The sequence below is a fragment of the Syngnathoides biaculeatus genome, chromosome 22, assembly GCF_019802595.1.
Source record: "Syngnathoides biaculeatus isolate LvHL_M chromosome 22, ASM1980259v1, whole genome shotgun sequence".
NCBI lineage: Eukaryota > Metazoa > Chordata > Actinopteri > Syngnathiformes > Syngnathidae > Syngnathoides > Syngnathoides biaculeatus.
Genome location: NC_084661.1, coordinates 10,471,873 through 10,489,483, shown reverse-complemented (window position 1 = coordinate 10,489,483; position 17,611 = coordinate 10,471,873). Strand labels below are relative to the sequence as shown.

The window sequence follows — 17,611 nt, the reverse complement described above, 5'->3', positions numbered from 1 at the left end:
AATGCATGAAATAAATAACACTAGCATGAAATACCTATGTAAAAAAAAAAAATCATGAAAATTACGTTAAATGTCATTAGCATTGATCTTATATATTAAAATGACTTTTAAAATGCTTTTATTCTGTAGTATATTAGTAATCATATTAAAAACAAAACTAGTAACAATCACTTTTATTTATACTGCAATGTAATGGCACGAAAGGGTCGGAACTTTTTCACTGCGATGTCGGGGGTGAGTAAAGAAGTGACACTGTTACCCTAGAAACACAAGAACAACATCCGGTAGTTCCGTGCCGCTTTGCAACAGGTTGCTTTCTGTCATTTTCTTTCCTTCCATTTGAATACTTTAATTAATTTACATCTCTCAGACACAATAGCAGTGCAAATAGTGATCGAGAGCATTTAATAATTTTGTGTGAAAACATTTTTGTGTGTGTTTGTTGTGTCGTTACAACAATCGAATACACGGAGAGACGCATACAATTCAGCGTTCAAGTGAAACTAGCTGACGTGTAAAGTTTTTATGTTCGACGAAACATCACCCATGATAACGCCCAGTACTGCACTTTTGCTCCCGCCCCCTTTCCATGTCCGCACTGTATTTTTGCTCGTTTTTAAAAATAATGACCTCACATGTATGAATAAATGACGTGCCAGTAGCGAATACACGTGATCTTTGATAACGTCCTAATAAAGATCAACCAAGTCATCGAAGTACCAGTACATACCATGTTTCACTTTCATTGATGTGCACTTAGACAATCCGCAGACTCCAAACATGGACTCGGAGTACGTCAAGACGCATCTGGGTTCGTGCCTGGCAGAGGGCTTGGCCGAAGTGGTCGAGCAGCGTCCAATGGACCCCATCCAGTTTTTAGCCCATTGGCTGTACAAATACAACGCCAACGTCGAATATGAGGCCAAGGTAAAACAAATATATATAGACTGCCAGTTTGTTGAGCTATTATCCAGCCTTCCTTGCCATGTGAAGTGATAGGTTTTGATCTAGATAAAAAAAAAAAGTTTGTGATATTTGCCTGTCAAGTACATTTTCAGTTCAGTTGGTCAATTTGGTCAAAGTACATTTTTTGGTTCATCTTGAAATTTCACCTGCAGCTAACTTTTCATGGGTAGTGGATGTATATTTTGAATCCAGTAGTTGCAATCTCGTGGTCAGTCTATTTTTGTTATCTTTTCTGTTAATCTCCACAATGCTAATACGTGAAATCCTGATTCTTGCAGAAACAGGCTCGGTTGGCACTTGTGGAGAAGGAACGCGCCAAAGCCAGAGAGAAAGATGCTGGGAAGGAGCCCGCCGAAAAAGTACTTGTGACTTTGTTTTGTCTTATGTAGTCGCATTCCCCGGGTCAGTCAGCAGTTAACAAAACAAGAAATTCGGCCGTCATACGGCAGGGATGTGAAGAGCGGGCAAGGTAGCGGCGGAGAATCGGAAAGGCAGGATGCGTTGGGTCTGAAGGATATTTGACGCTCGCCATCTTAACAGCTCTCCGAAATGGAGTCTGCGGGAACAGACGACGGTGTCGTAGCCACGCCCCGACCCGCTGAGCAGCCCGAGAATGACCCTCCTGAGTCGGAAACCCAACATGTTAACATCCAGCACTTAAGTGCGCCTGTGGAGAATGAGCAAGAGGTGAAAAAAACAACAACAAAATATATCTGGTGGTGGTGCCTTCATGATGAGTTGCTTTGTGTGGTGGTGGTGGTGCTGCTGCTGCTGCATGTGCATGCAATGTGTGCAGTTTTCTGGCCTAGGATCACGGGGCAAGGGTTAGCTACGTGCATGGGGTAAGAAAGCTAGAGCTTTGTAGTTGGCTACTCTTTGGGGAACCAGTTTAGACATGGATTAATATGTCTACCAGGTTCAGATGATTGAGAACATAACCGCTCCAGAGTCCTCAGTTGTCTCCCCGCGGTCTGATACAGTCCAGCGGGACCAGCCCCAAGTGAAGAAACCCGTTGAGGAGAAGGCGGTGAGACATTGTTTTGTTGATGTTTCTAGAAAAGGGGAGCAGCAAAACCGGGGCATCGTTTCTCCGCGCCGTGCTAACGTGATCACGTGGTCGCGTTCTTTCTCCTGAACGACCTGCAGGATCTTGGCCTGGCTGAATGCGGTGAGCTGTACCAGGCTGAAGCCCCCACTTCTAGCCAGGTGGATAGACACCAGGAGCTACCCGGGCAACAGATCCCACTTCTCCCCGGAGGCCAACACGCAGATAAGGTGACGAGATTGGCGTCAGAACATTCTTATTCAGTTCAGTGGAGTGTCCAGCTGGAACCAGAGACAGAACTTGAGGCATGATTCAGGTTTAGAGAGACAAAGTAAAGCCAGCTGAAGCCGTATAAGGGCACTCGGGCCAAAGTGATTGTTTGGCTGATGACTGACTCACAGATTTCTCCTCACACCCTTTCCACCAGAGGGATGAGCACGCCCAGTCCTCTCAGGCTGAGTCTCCAGAGGTTGAGTCCTCTCAAGCTGAGGCCTCCCAGGTTGAAACCGCACTGTCCGGGATCTCCCGTGCAGAATCTTCACAGATGGAGTCTCAGGAAGATGAGTCTCCACAGGTGAAATCCTCCAAAATGAACTCTGCCCAAGTAGAAGATGAGCAGGTGGAGACCTCGCAGGATGATATCGACCAAGAGAAGTCCTCTCAAGCTGAGTCTTCCCATGTCAAAGCCGCACAAAGTGAGACCGCCCAGGCTGCGTCTGCGCAGGTGGAGTCCACGTCAGAGGAGTCTGGACAGGCCGAGTCCATGCAAGCTGGGTCAATGCAGGCCAAGTCTTCTCATGCTGAGGTCACCGACGGTGAATCCAGACAAGTTGAGACCCCCCGAGCTGAGTTTCCACAGGCGGAGCACATCCAGGACGGGTCCACGCAAGACCAGTCCGCACAAGCCGAGTCCTCTCATGCTGAGCCTGCCCAGGTGGAATCCACACAGGTTAAGCCCTCCCAGGTGCAGTCTTCCCAGGTGGTGTCCACTCTGGTGGAGTCTGCGCAGGCCGAGGCCTCCGACGCTGAATCTCCACAAGTTGAGACTTCTGAGCCCCCATCGGCGCAGGTGGAACCCACACCATCGGACTCTGCTCAGCCCAAGAACTCCATGTCCGGGTCTGAGCGGGAGGAGTCCTCCCAGGCTGAGTCTGTGAAAGCAGAGACCTCCCAGGCTGAGGTCGCCCAGGTTGAATCCACAAAAGTTGAGAACTCTCAGCTCAAGTCTGAGCATGTGGAACCTACACTGGCGGATTTAGTTCCGTCCGAGACCGACACGGCCGTGTCTGCGCAGGACCTCAGCCAGGTGGATTCCTCCCAAGTTGAGCCTTCTCACATCGAATCTGAAAATGTTGAGGCAGAGTTGGAGCCGACGGAATCCTCAGTGATGGAGTCTCCACACATCGAGACTGCGCTTGTGGAGTCCACGCAGGCCGAGGCCTCTCTGGTCCAACCCACACAAGACAAGACTCCCCGAGCCAGGTCTGCGCAGGGGGAGTCGACAATGGAGGAGTCTCCACAGGCTGAGGCCTCCTTGGTTGATCCTGCACCAGTTGACAAATCCTCAGACTCGTCTGAGCAGGAGGAGTCCACGCCAACGGAATCTCATCAGCCCGGGCCCTCCCACGCCGAGTCCGGCGAAATCCTGCCGAGTGACAACCTGTCGGCAAAAACTGCAAAGGAGATACGCGATCCGAGTTCACCTCCTGTTCTTCAAGACAAGGAAGAGGTTTGTGAGCTTTGCCCGGACAGCCATCTTTGTTGCTAACGCTATATGGTGACGCCACAGGTTAAGCTATTATTTTCGAGCAATTTTTTTTTTTAAATGAGGTAATCAAAACTGTCTTTTCCCTACGCGTGTCATTTAATAGTGAAATTTAAATTGTATTTCTCTTTTTTTTTTTTTTAAATCATAAAATGTTACTTTGACGATGACTAATATTTGTGTGGCTTTGCAGGGAACAGAAGAGGCTGGAAAATGAACACGTCGCTGCTTGACGGTCCACCGACAGAATGTTTTGTTTGAACGTATTCCATTTATCATTGCCCCCCGGTGACCCTCGTGAGGATAAGCGGAGAAGAAAATGGAATGATGTATTTATCGTTGCATTGTGTACCCAAATCAAAGATGTCCTGAGCGTACTGTTCTGTTTGTTTAATCCTTTGTAGACTTTGGTCAAATAAAGCATTTAAATAGTAATCCTATAAAACGTGCTTGATGTTTGGTAGTTTTTAGCAATTTTGGGATTTAAGGGTCTCACGAGAAATGAAGACCAAGACTAGTCAATTTGAAAAAGACCCGCTGGTTTAAACAATACAAAATCGAGAAACATAAGTGGCAAAACGGTCTTTCGGGTCTTGAATGCGCCACTTGTTGTTTCAAGGCTGACTTTTGAACCAGAAGAGGGAGGCGGGCCGGCCGTTGCGCAATCACGGAGCGCTTTATGACGTCACGCGGTCTGACGTGCGCGCTCACGAGACGAGGGCGCGTCAGCCAGATGCGTTAAATGCCGCACGAACCGGACGTCAATCGAGGCGGACAATCAGGAAGGTCCGGCGGAATGGCTGTCCTGCTGCAAGCCGCGGGCGGCCTGGTGGCCCGAGTTCTCAACATGCTGACGGACGTGTTCCTCACGCAGCCGCTCGAGGCCACCCTCCAAGTCCTGGAAGAAGCTCAGCTCGAGACTTTGACTCCCGGTGAGCGCGCGCAAACTTTTTGAACATGGCTTTTAAAACGAGCCGTTGTCGAGCTTGTACTGAAATTCCTTTTGTGTTGTGTACCCTTCATCGCTCACGTTGAGTCCTTCATGTGATTCCACCACCTTTGTACTTTCTTCCCCTTTTGCTGTTCCTTATTTTACCTCTTCCATCACTTTCTATTTTTGCACCCTACATCTACTTCCTTCTACAATTTCTTGAATTTGCTTTTTGGCCAATTCCAATCAGGATTCCGAACTCACCACAGTACAGAATCTGCTCTTATCAAAGTGCTAAATGATAAAAGGTTGAATACTGACTCGGGAAAGGTGTCGATTTTAGTCTTGTTGGATCTCAGCGTGACTTTTGATACGGTGTATCGCAATATACTGCTAAACCGGTTGGAAACGCGGGTAGGACTAAATGGTTTAGGTCCTACCTGGAGGAAACGAGGTGCTCAGTCTCTGTGAATGGCAATGAACTATGGGGTCCCTCAAGGGTCTGTTCTTGGACCGCTCCTCTTCAGCCTGTATAATGCTACCCTTGGGTTAAATTCTTCAAAACATAAATTTTGACTACCATAGCTACGCAGATGACACGCAGTTATATTTAGCCGGGTCTCCAGATGACTACAGTTCAATTGAGGTATTGCACCAATGTCTAAATCTGATAAATACCTGGATGAGCCAAAATTTTCACGACAAAACTGAGACAATTGTTGTTGGCAATAAAGAAAAACACCTGGACTCGCTATCTTTAAAAACCAAAGACCAAGTCCGAAACCTTGTTCTGATGGATTCCGACCTGACTTTCAACAATCATATCAAATCGGTCACAAAAACTGCCTTCTACCATCTGAAGAACATATCTAGAGTGAAGTCCTGTATGTGTCGAGCAGACCAGGAAACTCTTCCATGCTTTTATCTCAAGTTGACTTGACTACTGTAATGGTCTTCTGACTCGATTATTTTTTCCAACATTCGTCCGTACTTCTTTTACTCATTTCTACTTTGCTTCCTTGCCCCCCCCCCCCCCCCCATTGCATATCTGTGAATTCACCTGCTTCTGTTCCTTTTTCTTCCTTTTGGTTTCAGAGAAGACTAAATTGAAGGCAAAGACTCTGTGGGAGCAGACCGGCGCCGTCATTATGGCGGTGCGCAGGCCGGGATGATTTCTGTGCAGAGAGGTAACTTTCCGCCAGCCGTGTGGCATTATGGGAGCGTCCGTAAACGACGGCGTCACACTCTTGTCCAGGAGGCCGCAGAGCTGTCCTCTCTGAAACCTCGGCTGGACCAGCTCGGGGTCCCGCTGTACGCTGTCGTCAAGGAAAACATCGGCAGCGAGGTCCAGAACTTCCGAGAGTACTTCAACGGAGAAATCTTCTTGGACGAAAAGGTCTTTTTTTTTTTTTTTTTTTTTTTTTTTTTTTTTTTAAATTCGTACAATCAAGTCAGTCTGTGGTTTGTCATGCGTTTCGTCGTCACGGAGAGGCAGATTTCTGACACAAGAGAGCTCGTTGATTTGCAGAGGCGCTTCTTTGGGCCTCGCGAAAGACGGTTGGGCCTCCTGGCTTTCCTCCGTGCGGGGGTGTGGAGAAACGGCCTCAGAGCCTTTGGAAAGGGCTTCACCGGGAACGTCTTGGGAGAGGGCTTCGTGCTCGGCGGCGTCTTCGTCATCGGACGGCAGCAGCAGGTAAAACTGGTAATCCAGTCTGTGTGTAACCAAGTCGTGAAATTTACTTGTGGTTCTTAACTCCAACCCCGTCCCAGGGAATTCTACTTGAACACAGAGAGATGGAATTTGGAGATAAGGTCAACGCTCAAGATGTGATCCAAGCTGCCAGGAGAATACCGCTGGAGCTTCTGCCCACGGGGCAAAATGTCACCCAGTAACCTCGATGCGTCGTTGACTTGTGTAGCGAAAGCTTCCCAGTCTGTTCATGACGGTCTGTTTTGAAACTCTACGAGCCAAACAAACCTGATACTTACGAGACTGGGATTCCTTTTTGTTACTCAATAAAACGTGTCTTGGCACTTGAACGTATTTTTATTTTTCAAGGACTTTCATGTTCCAAAACTACTGAAAATCATTTTAACCCCAACTGCTTGCATAGAGGAGACACGGTGGATCGGCTGGTAAAGCATTTGCTTGGGGTTCGATCCCGGCCCCGCCTCTGTGGAATTTGCAATTTCTCCCCATGCCTGTGTGGGTTTTCTCCGGGAACTTCAGTTTCCTCCCAAAAACATGCAACATTTAATCGGACGCTCTAAATTGCCCCTAGGTGTGATTGTGCGTGCAGCTGTTTGTCTCGTTGTGCCCTGCGATTAGCTGGGAACCAGCTCAGGGCGTACCCCGCCTCCTGCCCATTGAAAACTGGGTTATGCTCCAGCACTCCCAGCGACGATTGTGAGGATAAGCGGCAAAGAAGATGGATGTTTGCATAGAGTGTGGTGGTGGGGGGGGGGGGGATTTGCAGTTACCTAGTCAATTTTACTCTGAATTTGATGGTTCTACAAACATGTACTGGTGATTACATAGCAAGTATTAAACATTGGATTATTTTAAAAAAAGACAGATTTAAAAATATATAATATAAATTACTATGCGCGCAGTTTTGTGGCGTGTGTGATTAACGCGTACACAGCACCACCGAATCAGATTCGCTGCCGTTCCACGCCCCCAGCCAATCGGCGTGCAGAAGGGGCGGGACTTGCGTACAATCCGGACAGGTACGTCAGTCTTGCTTTTTTGGCTTGGGCCGAACGAGTCGAATTAGTCCGGGGAATTTATTGACAGTATTTAAACAATAACACTTCCGCGTGGTCCATTTATTTTCACTTTATTTCGAGGATTGTTTTTGGGTCTCGTCGACAAGGACGGAAACGAGCGAGCTTGTTGGATTCCTTTTGGAAAAAATGCTCGGTGAGTTCATTGGAATAGAAATGGTTAAAAATTTACGTGGAAATCGGCGACGTGGTTAGAACGTGTACTACGTCGCCATAATCGCATTTGTTTAGTTTTTAGTATTGTACTGTACAGTATTTTGCGGCAACTTTGAAGACGAGACGCTGTCCACGGTTCTGGGGAAGCCCTGAGGTGACGTCACGAGGAGGGTTAAGTTTAGTGTCGGGTAACCATGGCAGCGCACCACGTGACTTCCTGTCCATTCTGCGCTACATTGCGCCACATAATTCCCACTGATTGCAGCAGAGGTGGCAAATGTACTATCTGCAGATACTTGGGTAAAAAAAAATAAAAACTAAAGTGGAAGTACCTATTTAGTTTCTACACTAAAGTTTAAAAACTTGATCCTTAAAAGTTGTTTGAAAAAAGTAACAAGCTAATTTTGACAAAGTAAGGAGTATAAAACTACAGAAATCCCATTAAAATGCGTTTTACATAACTGTACAGTAACAAATATTTGTACTTGATTTGACTTTAAGCAGGAAGCTGAGAGGGATGCATCATGGGAAAGGATGACCAGACACGTGACTGCAGGAAGCCCAAACGTCAGCTGTTATGTCACAAAAGTACGTAGTAACCTTCTGTAATATTCAAATTAGCACAACGTGGAACAAATATTGTCTTTCCTCCCCACTGTGCGCTGGCTGCAGGCGCGTTCGCCTGAACGGGGACGGCTCCGGCAGGCCCCATGGCTCATCCGTCGGACCCCTCGTGCAGGGAGAAGACCCCCGGCGCACTGGGGAAGTCGCACCCGGGGGCCCGCAATATTATGCGGAAGAAGGAGCAGCAGCAGCGGCGGCGGCGGCGAGGAATCCGATCTTCCTCGCCCATGGGCCGCGTCATCCTGATCAACTCGCCGGTTGACGGTGAGAAAAAGACGGTTTACATCGATGAGACATTTTAGTTCATTCAAAACTTGTCATTAGTGTTTGCGAGCTCTATTTTGTTAATTGAGTTCATAAAGTTAACTTATTGTAGTTGACAAAATACAACTTTGCCTTCATTGTGTACAATAAAAATAGTTAATTGAAGACTGATTATCTTCGTTAACACAGGAAAGACTCAAATTTGATAAATGTTTACGAAATAAAAGTCCATCATTAAAGATGAAATGGACGGGGGGGGGGGGAACCTGCATGAGTTCATTAAAGATGAAATTGAGACCAATCAGTGGATTTCAGTGTTGGCGTGCATGTGTCTTATCTTACGTTTTTTTCCCCCAGGCGGCGACGACAGCGAAGACCTCCACACCATCACGGTGGACAAAAGCGAGGACGGCAAGCTGGGCTTCAGCGTGCGCGGTGGCTGCGAGCACGGCCTGAGCATCTTCGTCAGCAAGGTGGAAGACGGCAGCACGGCAGGTGGGATGGCGCGGGTGTGAGCTTCGCCTGGGGTGGGGGAGGGTTGGGGGCTTTTTTTTTTTAATCCGAGAGCGCCGACCTGTCGTCATCCGCAGAGGCGGCCGGCCTGCTTGTGGGCGACAAGCTGGTGGAGGTGAACGGCGTCAGCCTGGAGAGCATCACCATGAGCAGCGCCGTCAAGGTCCTGACGGGCAACAACCGGCTGAGGATGGTGGTGAGGCGGGTGGGCAAGGTGCCCGGGATCCGCTACTCGAAAGAGAAGACCACCTGGTGAGGAGCAAGCACTTTCTTGCTGTATTTACAGCGGATACAAATAATCATTTCAAATACTTTTTGCCATCGTGAATATAACCCACAAAGTGTACAATTCAATTGATTTTTAAATTATAAATATTTTCAAGAGGGGAAGTCAAAATAAAGTGGGGGTGATATAGAGGCATAAGTGTGCACACCCTCATAAGTGGGGTTGTGGTGATGACTACTGCCGCTATTTAAAGGAAGTTTGATTAACGTCAAATCAACTTCAGGTGTTCTAGTAGATGTGTGTTCAATTTTTTGGGGATCTGTAGCAAAAAGCTGGTCGCTTTTGTCCTGACCCTGATTGGAAATTGGAAATTTTAATTGGCTTCATTTTGACAAAGTTCTTTTTTCAAGCTGAAAAAAAGAAAAGCCTGATGCTGCTACCATCATGCGTCACTGTAGGCACGGTGTTCTTTTGGTGATGAGCAGTGTTGCGTTGGTGCCAAACATTTTGGAATCATGGCCCAAAAAGTTCAACCTTTGTTTCATCGGACCACAAGATGAGATTCCAAGTGTGTTTTTGCAGAACGTAGTCAAGCTTGGATGTTTTTCCATGTAAGATGAGATCAACTCTGATGCGAAGACTGTCTGTCTGGATCGCAGCCTGTGCTGTAAAATGTGACATTAATAATGTCAGGAAAGGCCTACCAGAACATTGGAACTTTGTTCTCAACCGGAGGCATTTAAAATGGTGGAAGGTGTGTGCTGAAATAATTTTGAATGTGATTGGCAACCCAGTTATTAGAGGGTGTGCACACTTTTGCAACCACATTATCCTATTTTATTTTTACTTCCCCCTCCATCCATCCATCCATTTTCTTTGCCGCTTATCCTCACAAGGGTCACGGGGAGTGCTGGATCCTAACCCAGCTGTCAACGGGCAGGAAGTGGGGTACATCCTGAACTGGTTGCCAGCCAATCGCAGGGCACATGGAGACTAACAGTCGCACTCACAATCACACCTATGGGCAATTTAAAGTGTCCAATTAATGTTGCATGTTTTGGGAATGTGGGAGGAAACCGGAGTGCCCTGGAGAAAACCCACGCAGGCACGGGGAGAACATGCAAACTCCACACAGGCGGGGCCGGGATCAAACCCAGGTCCTCAGAACTCTGAGGCCAACGCTTTACCAGCTGATCCACCATGCCGCCCACTTTCCCCTCAATGAAATATTTGAAAGATATATCGATTGATTTGGACAAGTTATAGGTCACATTAATGCTGGAAAAATGTCTTTCATATAAAAAATGGCATTGGAACAATGGTGTGTAGACATTTTGTACCTCCTACTAAGATCCGAGTCCGCCAGCGGGGAAGCGGAAACAGTCGAAGGCAGGATAACGATGAGAATTAAGGTTTCGGTGCTTTTCCAGGGTGGACTTGATACACAGGCGCATGGTGGTGGAGGAAAGCGGGCGGACGCCTTCGGACGCCAGCGGGGGAAGCGCTCTCCGCAGGATCGTCCACTTGTACACCACCTCCGACGACTACTGCCTGGGCTTCAACATCCGCGGTGGGAAGGAGTTTGGTTTGGGCATTTACGTCTCCAAGTAGGTACCCTTGCGGAAAGTGTCCGGAGACGCGTCCCTCCCGCGCCCAGCGCCGACTCTCCCGACGTCTCAGGCTGGATCCCGGCGGCCTGGCCGAGCAGAACGGGATCAAGATGGGCGACCAGATCCTGGCCGCCAACGGCGTGGGCTTCGAGGACATCAGCCACAGCAACGCGGTGGAGGTGCTGAAGAGTCACACGCACATCATGCTGACCATCAAGGTGCTTTCAGGGGCTTCATAAGGGACGTTTGCGCAATTCAGCGGTATTCCAGACGAGCGCTGTATCCAAAAATCTCTTTGAGTAAAGATGAGGAAAAAAAAAAAAAATCACATTTATTAATTCGTCATCCTCATTGTCCATCAAAATATCTATTTTAGTTTGTAAGACTAGATTGAAAACAATTTCACAACAACACATATGGCATTAATTGACTTCTCTGTTCCAAAAGATGTCTACGTGCCAGCTGGGCACGAAATTCACGTTGTTTCCAAAAACATCTGTTATTAAATGAAGACAAAATTGTTCTCAATTTTTACAAAAATATACACACCGTTGCCTTGAGATAGGAATTTAATTCATTCTATGACCACGCTCGTAACTCAAATAAACTGTGCCCACCCATAGAAATGAATGGAATGCCATTAATCTGTTCCAGCCTCCCCGGATCCCATTTATTAAAATTATATTGTACTTTTAAAAAACATATAGTAAAAACATAGTACAATTGAATGTCAATGTTGCCTTGAGATAAGAATTTAATTCATTCTGTGACCACGCTCATAATTCAAAACAGCCTTCCCCATTGAAATGAATGGAAATGCCATTAATCTGTTCCAGCCTCTCTGGATCCCATTTATTAAAATAATATTGTACTGTTAAAAAACATATAGTAACAACATAGTACAACAGAACGTAAATGTTGCCTTGACATAAGAATTTAATTCATTCTATGACCACGCTCATAATTCAAAACAGCCTTCCCCATTGAAATGAATGGAAATGCCATTAATCTCTTCCAGACTCCCCGGATCCCATTTATTAAAATTATATTGCACTTTTAAAAAACATATAGTCACAACATAGTACAATTGAACGTAAATGTTGCCTTGACATAAGAATTTAATTCATTCTATGACCACGCTCATAATTCAAAACAGCCTTCCCCATTGAAATGAATGGAAATTCTATTAATCTGTTCCAGCCTCCCTGGATCCCGTTTATTAAAATGATACTGTACTTTATAAAAACATATGGTCACAACATAGTGCAATTGAATGTAAATAATTCAAAAGTTCTGCGTCACTTCAGCGGGCATTGGAGTGCTGCTTCTGATGTGCAGCTCTGAGTATGATGGAGTCCAGTACACTACCACATAAACGTGTAATAACAATATTATTAATCATGTTAAATCTTTCTGAGAGTTTCCCTCAAAATCTTACAGCTGCAGCTGTGCCTAATGAAATGTCCAGGGAGTGTATATTAAAGCTACTGTGTGTGTAACATCTGGCGCGCAGACATAAAATCCTTCCTCACTTATCTAAGCTTGAGTTTCTCTGTGTTGGAAAAAATAGCCGGGCCGGCGTGCATTATTCATCAGGCGTCGCGGATCAGGTGCAGACGAAAGCGCGGCGGCGTCCCTCGCGCGTTACTCCTGATCAGATATAGTGGAGACGCTATCAAAGTTTAATATGAGGTGATTTACATGTCCCCCGTCTCCCCCCACCACAACAGGAAGCCGGCCGCTATCCCGCTTACAAGGAGATGGTGGCCGAGTACCGATGGCTCAACAAGTGTACGTATTCCTCTATTATCTTCATCGTGTAATTATGAAATTACAATTATTACTTTATTATTACTGCACCTGTTTGTGACCGGTGGGTAGACACAATTTACTCTGGAAAAAAAATAACTATATAATATTCAAATGGGATGTTTTTTTTACCTTAAAAACACATGACCCTTTCCTGATAGAAAATGCAAATTCATAAAAAAAAAAAAAATCTCGCAAGATTACAACTTTTTGGCGGCATGGTGGAGCAGCTGGAAAAGCGTTGGCCTCACAGTTCTGAGGTCCCGGGTTTGATTCAGGCCCCGCCTGTGTGAAGTTTGCATGTTTTCTCCGGGTACACCAGTTTCCACCCACATCCCAAAAACATCCAACATTAATTGGACACTCTAAATTGCCCCTAGGTGTGATTGCGAGTGCGACTCTTTGTCTCGATGTGCCCTGCGATTTGCTGGCAACCAGTCCAGGGTGTACCCTGCCTCCTACTCCAGCACGCCCCGCGACCCTCGTGAGGATAAGCGCCAAAGAAAATGGATGGATGATTTGCAACTTTTTCCCCATCATTTTTTTCTCTTTGGAAAATGCAATCTGATCTACACTAGTGGACCCGAACCAGAGCTGGGTGGGACCTCATTCAAGTTGATTTTTCTCCCTCAGTGGCCAACGGGGGTCAGAAATCTTCCTCGCTGGGGTCTGAGTCCAACTCGTCGGCATCCTCACTATCCTCGGAAACACCGGTCAGTTCTCTGAGCGGCCTGTCCCAGGTCATGTTCCCGCCCAGCTTGCCGTTTGCCTCCGACATGGTGGACGTGGGCATCTCCACCGAGGACCAGAGGTGGGGAGGGGCGCCATCTTTATTGCTTTAGTTCTTCTATCCGATTTCTTTCACAACGGTGCTCCTTTTTTTCCCCCTCTGTGTGGCAGGTTCGAGTCAGAGCGGAGCGAGGCCGCCATCCAGACGGACACCACCCGCAGCCGGGGGGCCACCACTCTGCTGCGGGACACGGCCATCCGGCAGGAGGAAAACAGAGACGAGGGCGGTCCGAGGAGGGAGTCGCGCAAGACGGCGGTGCTGCTGGCCCTGAGTCGACCCAGCCGACCCATCAGCCGCTCGCAGAGCCAGGCCACCATAGCAGGTGTGTGACTCGTCCAAAAGACCCCAAGAGATGTTTTTTGTGTGTTTTGACGGAAACGCAATCTGGCTCGGAACGCAGAGATCAGCCAGATGATGGCCAAAAATCAGAAAGGAGGAAAAAACTCGGGGGAGAAGAGCGCCCTTCAACGCTCAAAGACGCTGGTCAACTTGCTGTTCGGAGGTGCACGCAAGAAGGACGCCTCCAGGGGGCGCTCAAAGTCGCTGTCTACTGACAAAGAAGGTAGTCAATCCCACTTAGCTTCCTGTCCATGCAGCAGAACTATCATAAATTATGAAATAAATTTTGCTGATGTGACGTCATAAAACTGAGGGGAAAATTTTGAACAAAACTTTCCTGCTACCGACTCAGGTTGGACCCTCGCCGGAGGTCCGAGCACTGCAGCGTTTCCGGAAGAGACGCTGCGAGCGGTGGAGGAGTTGGCGCAGCGTCTGCTGACGGAGGAGGAGATGGAAGCAGTTATGAAGGCGTGTCGGACGGTACGACGCCATCTGCGGTCTTCCTTTTGTCTCTTTTGCTTGAAAAATGACATCACCGCCACTTATGCCTCAACGCGCAGTACCTGGAAGAAAAGTGCGTGGAGACGTTAATACGCCACCTACTGGCCGTGCTGGATAGGCCTGAAAAACTGCTGCTGCTCAGGGAGGTCAGGTAAGTCATTAGATCAGGGGTGTCAAACTCATTTTTCTCACGGGCCACATTGTTGTTCCGGTTTCCCTGACAGGGCCATGACTGTGGAACAAAAATATTTAATCATCTCATTATGTAGTAGTTTCTTTCGGCTTGTCCTGTTCAGGGTCGCCACAGCGTGAAATCCCAGATGAACGCTCATATTTGTTTGGCACAGTTTTTACGCCGGCTGCCCTTCCTGACGCAACCCCTCTTGGGGAGGAGAGGCCCCACTTACATCATTTTATGAACTAGTTTTGTCATCAGAAATCAAGGGTAATGCATTTTTCAACTATTCACGTTTGGTAACACAAAAATTCTTGTAATATCTCAACTTTATCATTTATGATATATGACAATTTGAAATTTTGGTTCAGATTTTCACAAGAATCATGGAAATTGAGCCTGTAGATTTGGCTTCGCGGGCCAGATCTGGCCCCCGGGCCTTGAGTTTGACACCTGTGCATGAGATGAAATACCATTGGGGTGAAAAAAAAAAAAAAAGTGATTCTACTGGGTAGAATGGTGGAGCAGCTGTAGAGCGTTGGCCTCACAGTTCTGAGGACCAGGGTTCAAATCCTGGTCCCCACTGTGTGGAGCTTGCATGTTAGACTCTCTAAATTGCCCCTAGGTGTGATTGTGAGTGCGACTGTTGTCTATCTCTATGTGCCCTACGATTGGCTGACAGCGAGTTCAGGGTGCACCCGGCCTCCTGCCCGTTGACAGCTGGGATAGGCTCCAGCACTCCCCCGACCCTCGTGAGGATAACCGGCTCAGAAAATGGATGGATGGATAGAAAAAAATTCTTTGACGTTGTTTCCTTATAGAATGTTGCTCCCTGCTGCCCACCTCCGTGAATTCAACAGCACCGTGGAAGCGGTCGAGGTGGAGGCGTACGATATCCTCAAGTACCGCTCAGGTGTGCTCATGTGTGACGACAGCCCCCCCCACACGCACACATAGGGGCACACCTTTTTCTTACCTCTTTTTCTCCCCAGTCCGAACACCGCCTCTTCGCTCTCCGGCGACCGGCCGAGCTCCGAAACGCCGCCTTATCACGCCCATCCCAGGTAGGCGCCCCAAGTCGGTCCCTGTACAAGATTTTCAAGGTTTCAGTGTGGACCGCTACCAAAACCCTAGTTTTGTTTGGTACCATTCACGCAGAACAATATCGTGCAAAAAAAAAAAAAAGTCAGCTTTAGTGGCAACGTCAAAGCCTTATCGAGCTAACCTTATGTGGTGCGATGTCCTTGCGTCAGATTTGCGAGGAGGCTTCGAGCTGCACAGTGCGGCCATGGTGGAGAAGCAAAGCCACCTGGTAGACAAGCTGGAAAAGCTCAGCCTGTCTGGGCCTCGGGCATCCAGGCAGCGACGGCGGCGCCCCACTGCCCCCTTCAGGCCGCTGCTAGACGTCCCGGTGGATGGGTACCAGTTCACGGAGGACCACAAACACTGGCCCGCGGGGAGCCCGGACCCCAACTGGCTGCTCGCCGGCGAGTGCGATTTCGGAAGCCTCGCCGCAGTGCCCTCTGACCTGGTCTCAGATTCTGCATGTTTGAATGACCGCCATGCTCCACAGGAGTATGAACTCAAAACCGTCAGCATCTCCAAGACCAAGCAGTCACTGGGTGAGTTTTCCTTTTGTATTTCTGGATTTGCTTTTATTTTCCTGATACTAATCATACTTCGCTGACACAAGTCATTTCACAAAAAGCAACAGGTAGCACAATATCACTCCTAAGTATTTTTTTTTTTTTCAAAATGAGACTTCAACTCACTTTTATATATAGGTTATTGTCAAACTAAACATAAAACAAAAGAACTACATATATAATACTTTTGTATTTCCAACAACCACTTGGCTCAACTATCTTAATATTAATATACCACAGAAAAACTCCTTTCGCACTGGGGCTAACAGTTAGCAAATGGCGGTGTTGGTGTTTCCCTTTTAGCAACAGCGATCTGAACAAAAATAGTGCAGTAACACATGTAAACAGGCAATGTAAAAAGCTCACAGGGATCTATTTATTATCCTCTGAAGAACAACTCATTAGTGTTGTACTGTGAAGTGCTTCTTGAATAAATCACTTCTGAAAACATGAACAGAATTAGCAAAATTGAGTCTCTCCATCAGTACTGTAATATACTGTATGTTTCATTAGTGTTGTCTCTCTAAAACTGATTTAAAATTAGTTCCTTTTTTAAAATCCTTTGCCTCATGGAATAAATTGACCGATAGTGACAAATATTTTTCACAATTTAAATCTGACGTCTGCTTATTATACTCATTATAATCCATCCATTTTCCACACCGCTTATCCTCAGTAGTGTCACGGGCATTCAGTATTCAGTTTAATCCATCCATTTTCTTTGTCGCTTATCCTCATAAATTATAAATAAGACAATCCTGGCCTGGCCCAGCTTTGTGTTTAAAATAAATGTGGCCCCTTAACCACAGTGGTATGCTCTATGGGGTTTAAGTCTGGAGGTTGACTTAGATGCAAACCCTAATGTTTTCAGTCTAAAGTGACAATTGCCAATATTTTTTTGCATGACTTTTTTTTGCTTTAATATCCTCCCTTGTGAGGATAAGCGGTGAAGAAAATGGATGGATGCTTTAATATCCTGTAATTGCTTTTACTCTGAGTTTAACCATGTTTTACTACCCAAGTAGGTAATTTTTGCACCTGATTATCAATCGTCAGCGCTCTCTTATTGAGAATTGAACTTACGTTGATGTCACAGGCATCAGCATATCCGGCGGGATGGAGTCCAAGGTCCAGCCGGTGGTGAAGGTGGAGAAGATCTTCCCGGGGGGAGCCGCCTCAAGCTGCGAGGTCCTCAAGGTAACGCGGACGCACACCAAGAAAGGCCAACAAAGCGTGTGACGTCCGAATACCGTCGCATCTCTCTTCCAGGCCGGATTCGAGGTGGTCAGCGTGGACGGCGCGTCGCTGCAAGGCGTCACCCACCAGCATGCCGTTGACCTCATCCGAAAAGCCTTCAGCAACAAGGCCAAAAACCCCATGACGCTGGTGGTCAAAGTGCCCTGCAAAGCATCCAAAGACGACATTAGCACAACCTAGTGGTCAATAATGGCCAAACCTCTCCAT

The 17,611-nt window shown here is 47.1% G+C and overlaps 2 protein-coding genes and 1 pseudogene across 5 annotated transcripts; all 3 read left to right on the top strand.

The window, feature by feature from the left end:
* Nucleotides 1-190: 190 nt before the first annotated feature.
* On the top strand, nucleotides 191-4,211 carry LOC133495431 (fibrous sheath CABYR-binding protein-like). Of its 4 annotated transcripts, XM_061810060.1 has the most exons (8): nucleotides 191-309; nucleotides 761-927; nucleotides 1,245-1,325; nucleotides 1,507-1,653; nucleotides 1,883-1,993; nucleotides 2,113-2,241; nucleotides 2,439-3,740; nucleotides 3,970-4,211. In XM_061810060.1, exons 2-8 carry the CDS (start codon nucleotides 781-783, stop codon nucleotides 3,991-3,993), a joined length of 1,941 nt encoding a protein of 646 aa, XP_061666044.1. In that variant the 5' UTR covers nucleotides 191-309; nucleotides 761-780; the 3' UTR covers nucleotides 3,994-4,211. The 4 variants fall into 4 exon arrangements, with proteins under 4 accessions (XP_061666044.1, XP_061666045.1, XP_061666046.1 ...); XM_061810061.1 differs by lacking the exons at nucleotides 191-309; nucleotides 761-927; nucleotides 1,245-1,325 and adding an exon at nucleotides 1,416-1,435; XM_061810063.1 differs by lacking the exons at nucleotides 191-309; nucleotides 761-927; nucleotides 1,245-1,325 and adding an exon at nucleotides 1,763-1,808 and having other exon boundaries at nucleotides 1,521-1,653.
* Nucleotides 4,212-4,494: 283 nt separating this feature from the next.
* Nucleotides 4,495-6,747, top strand: LOC133495433 (peroxiredoxin-like 2A; annotated as a pseudogene).
* A 148-nt stretch (nucleotides 6,748-6,895) lies between these two features.
* On the top strand, nucleotides 6,896-17,584 carry LOC133495997 (PDZ domain-containing protein 7-like). The gene is made up of 18 exons (XM_061811106.1): nucleotides 6,896-8,062; nucleotides 8,155-8,238; nucleotides 8,323-8,538; nucleotides 8,896-9,033; nucleotides 9,129-9,303; nucleotides 10,708-10,884; nucleotides 10,958-11,105; nucleotides 12,618-12,678; nucleotides 13,330-13,507; nucleotides 13,597-13,808; nucleotides 13,887-14,048; nucleotides 14,178-14,305; nucleotides 14,386-14,477; nucleotides 15,323-15,414; nucleotides 15,494-15,565; nucleotides 15,755-16,123; nucleotides 17,244-17,344; nucleotides 17,417-17,584. Exons 3-18 carry the CDS (start codon nucleotides 8,361-8,363, stop codon nucleotides 17,582-17,584), a joined length of 2,451 nt encoding a protein of 816 aa, XP_061667090.1. The 5' UTR covers nucleotides 6,896-8,062; nucleotides 8,155-8,238; nucleotides 8,323-8,360.
* The last annotated feature ends 27 nt before the right edge of the window (nucleotides 17,585-17,611 follow it).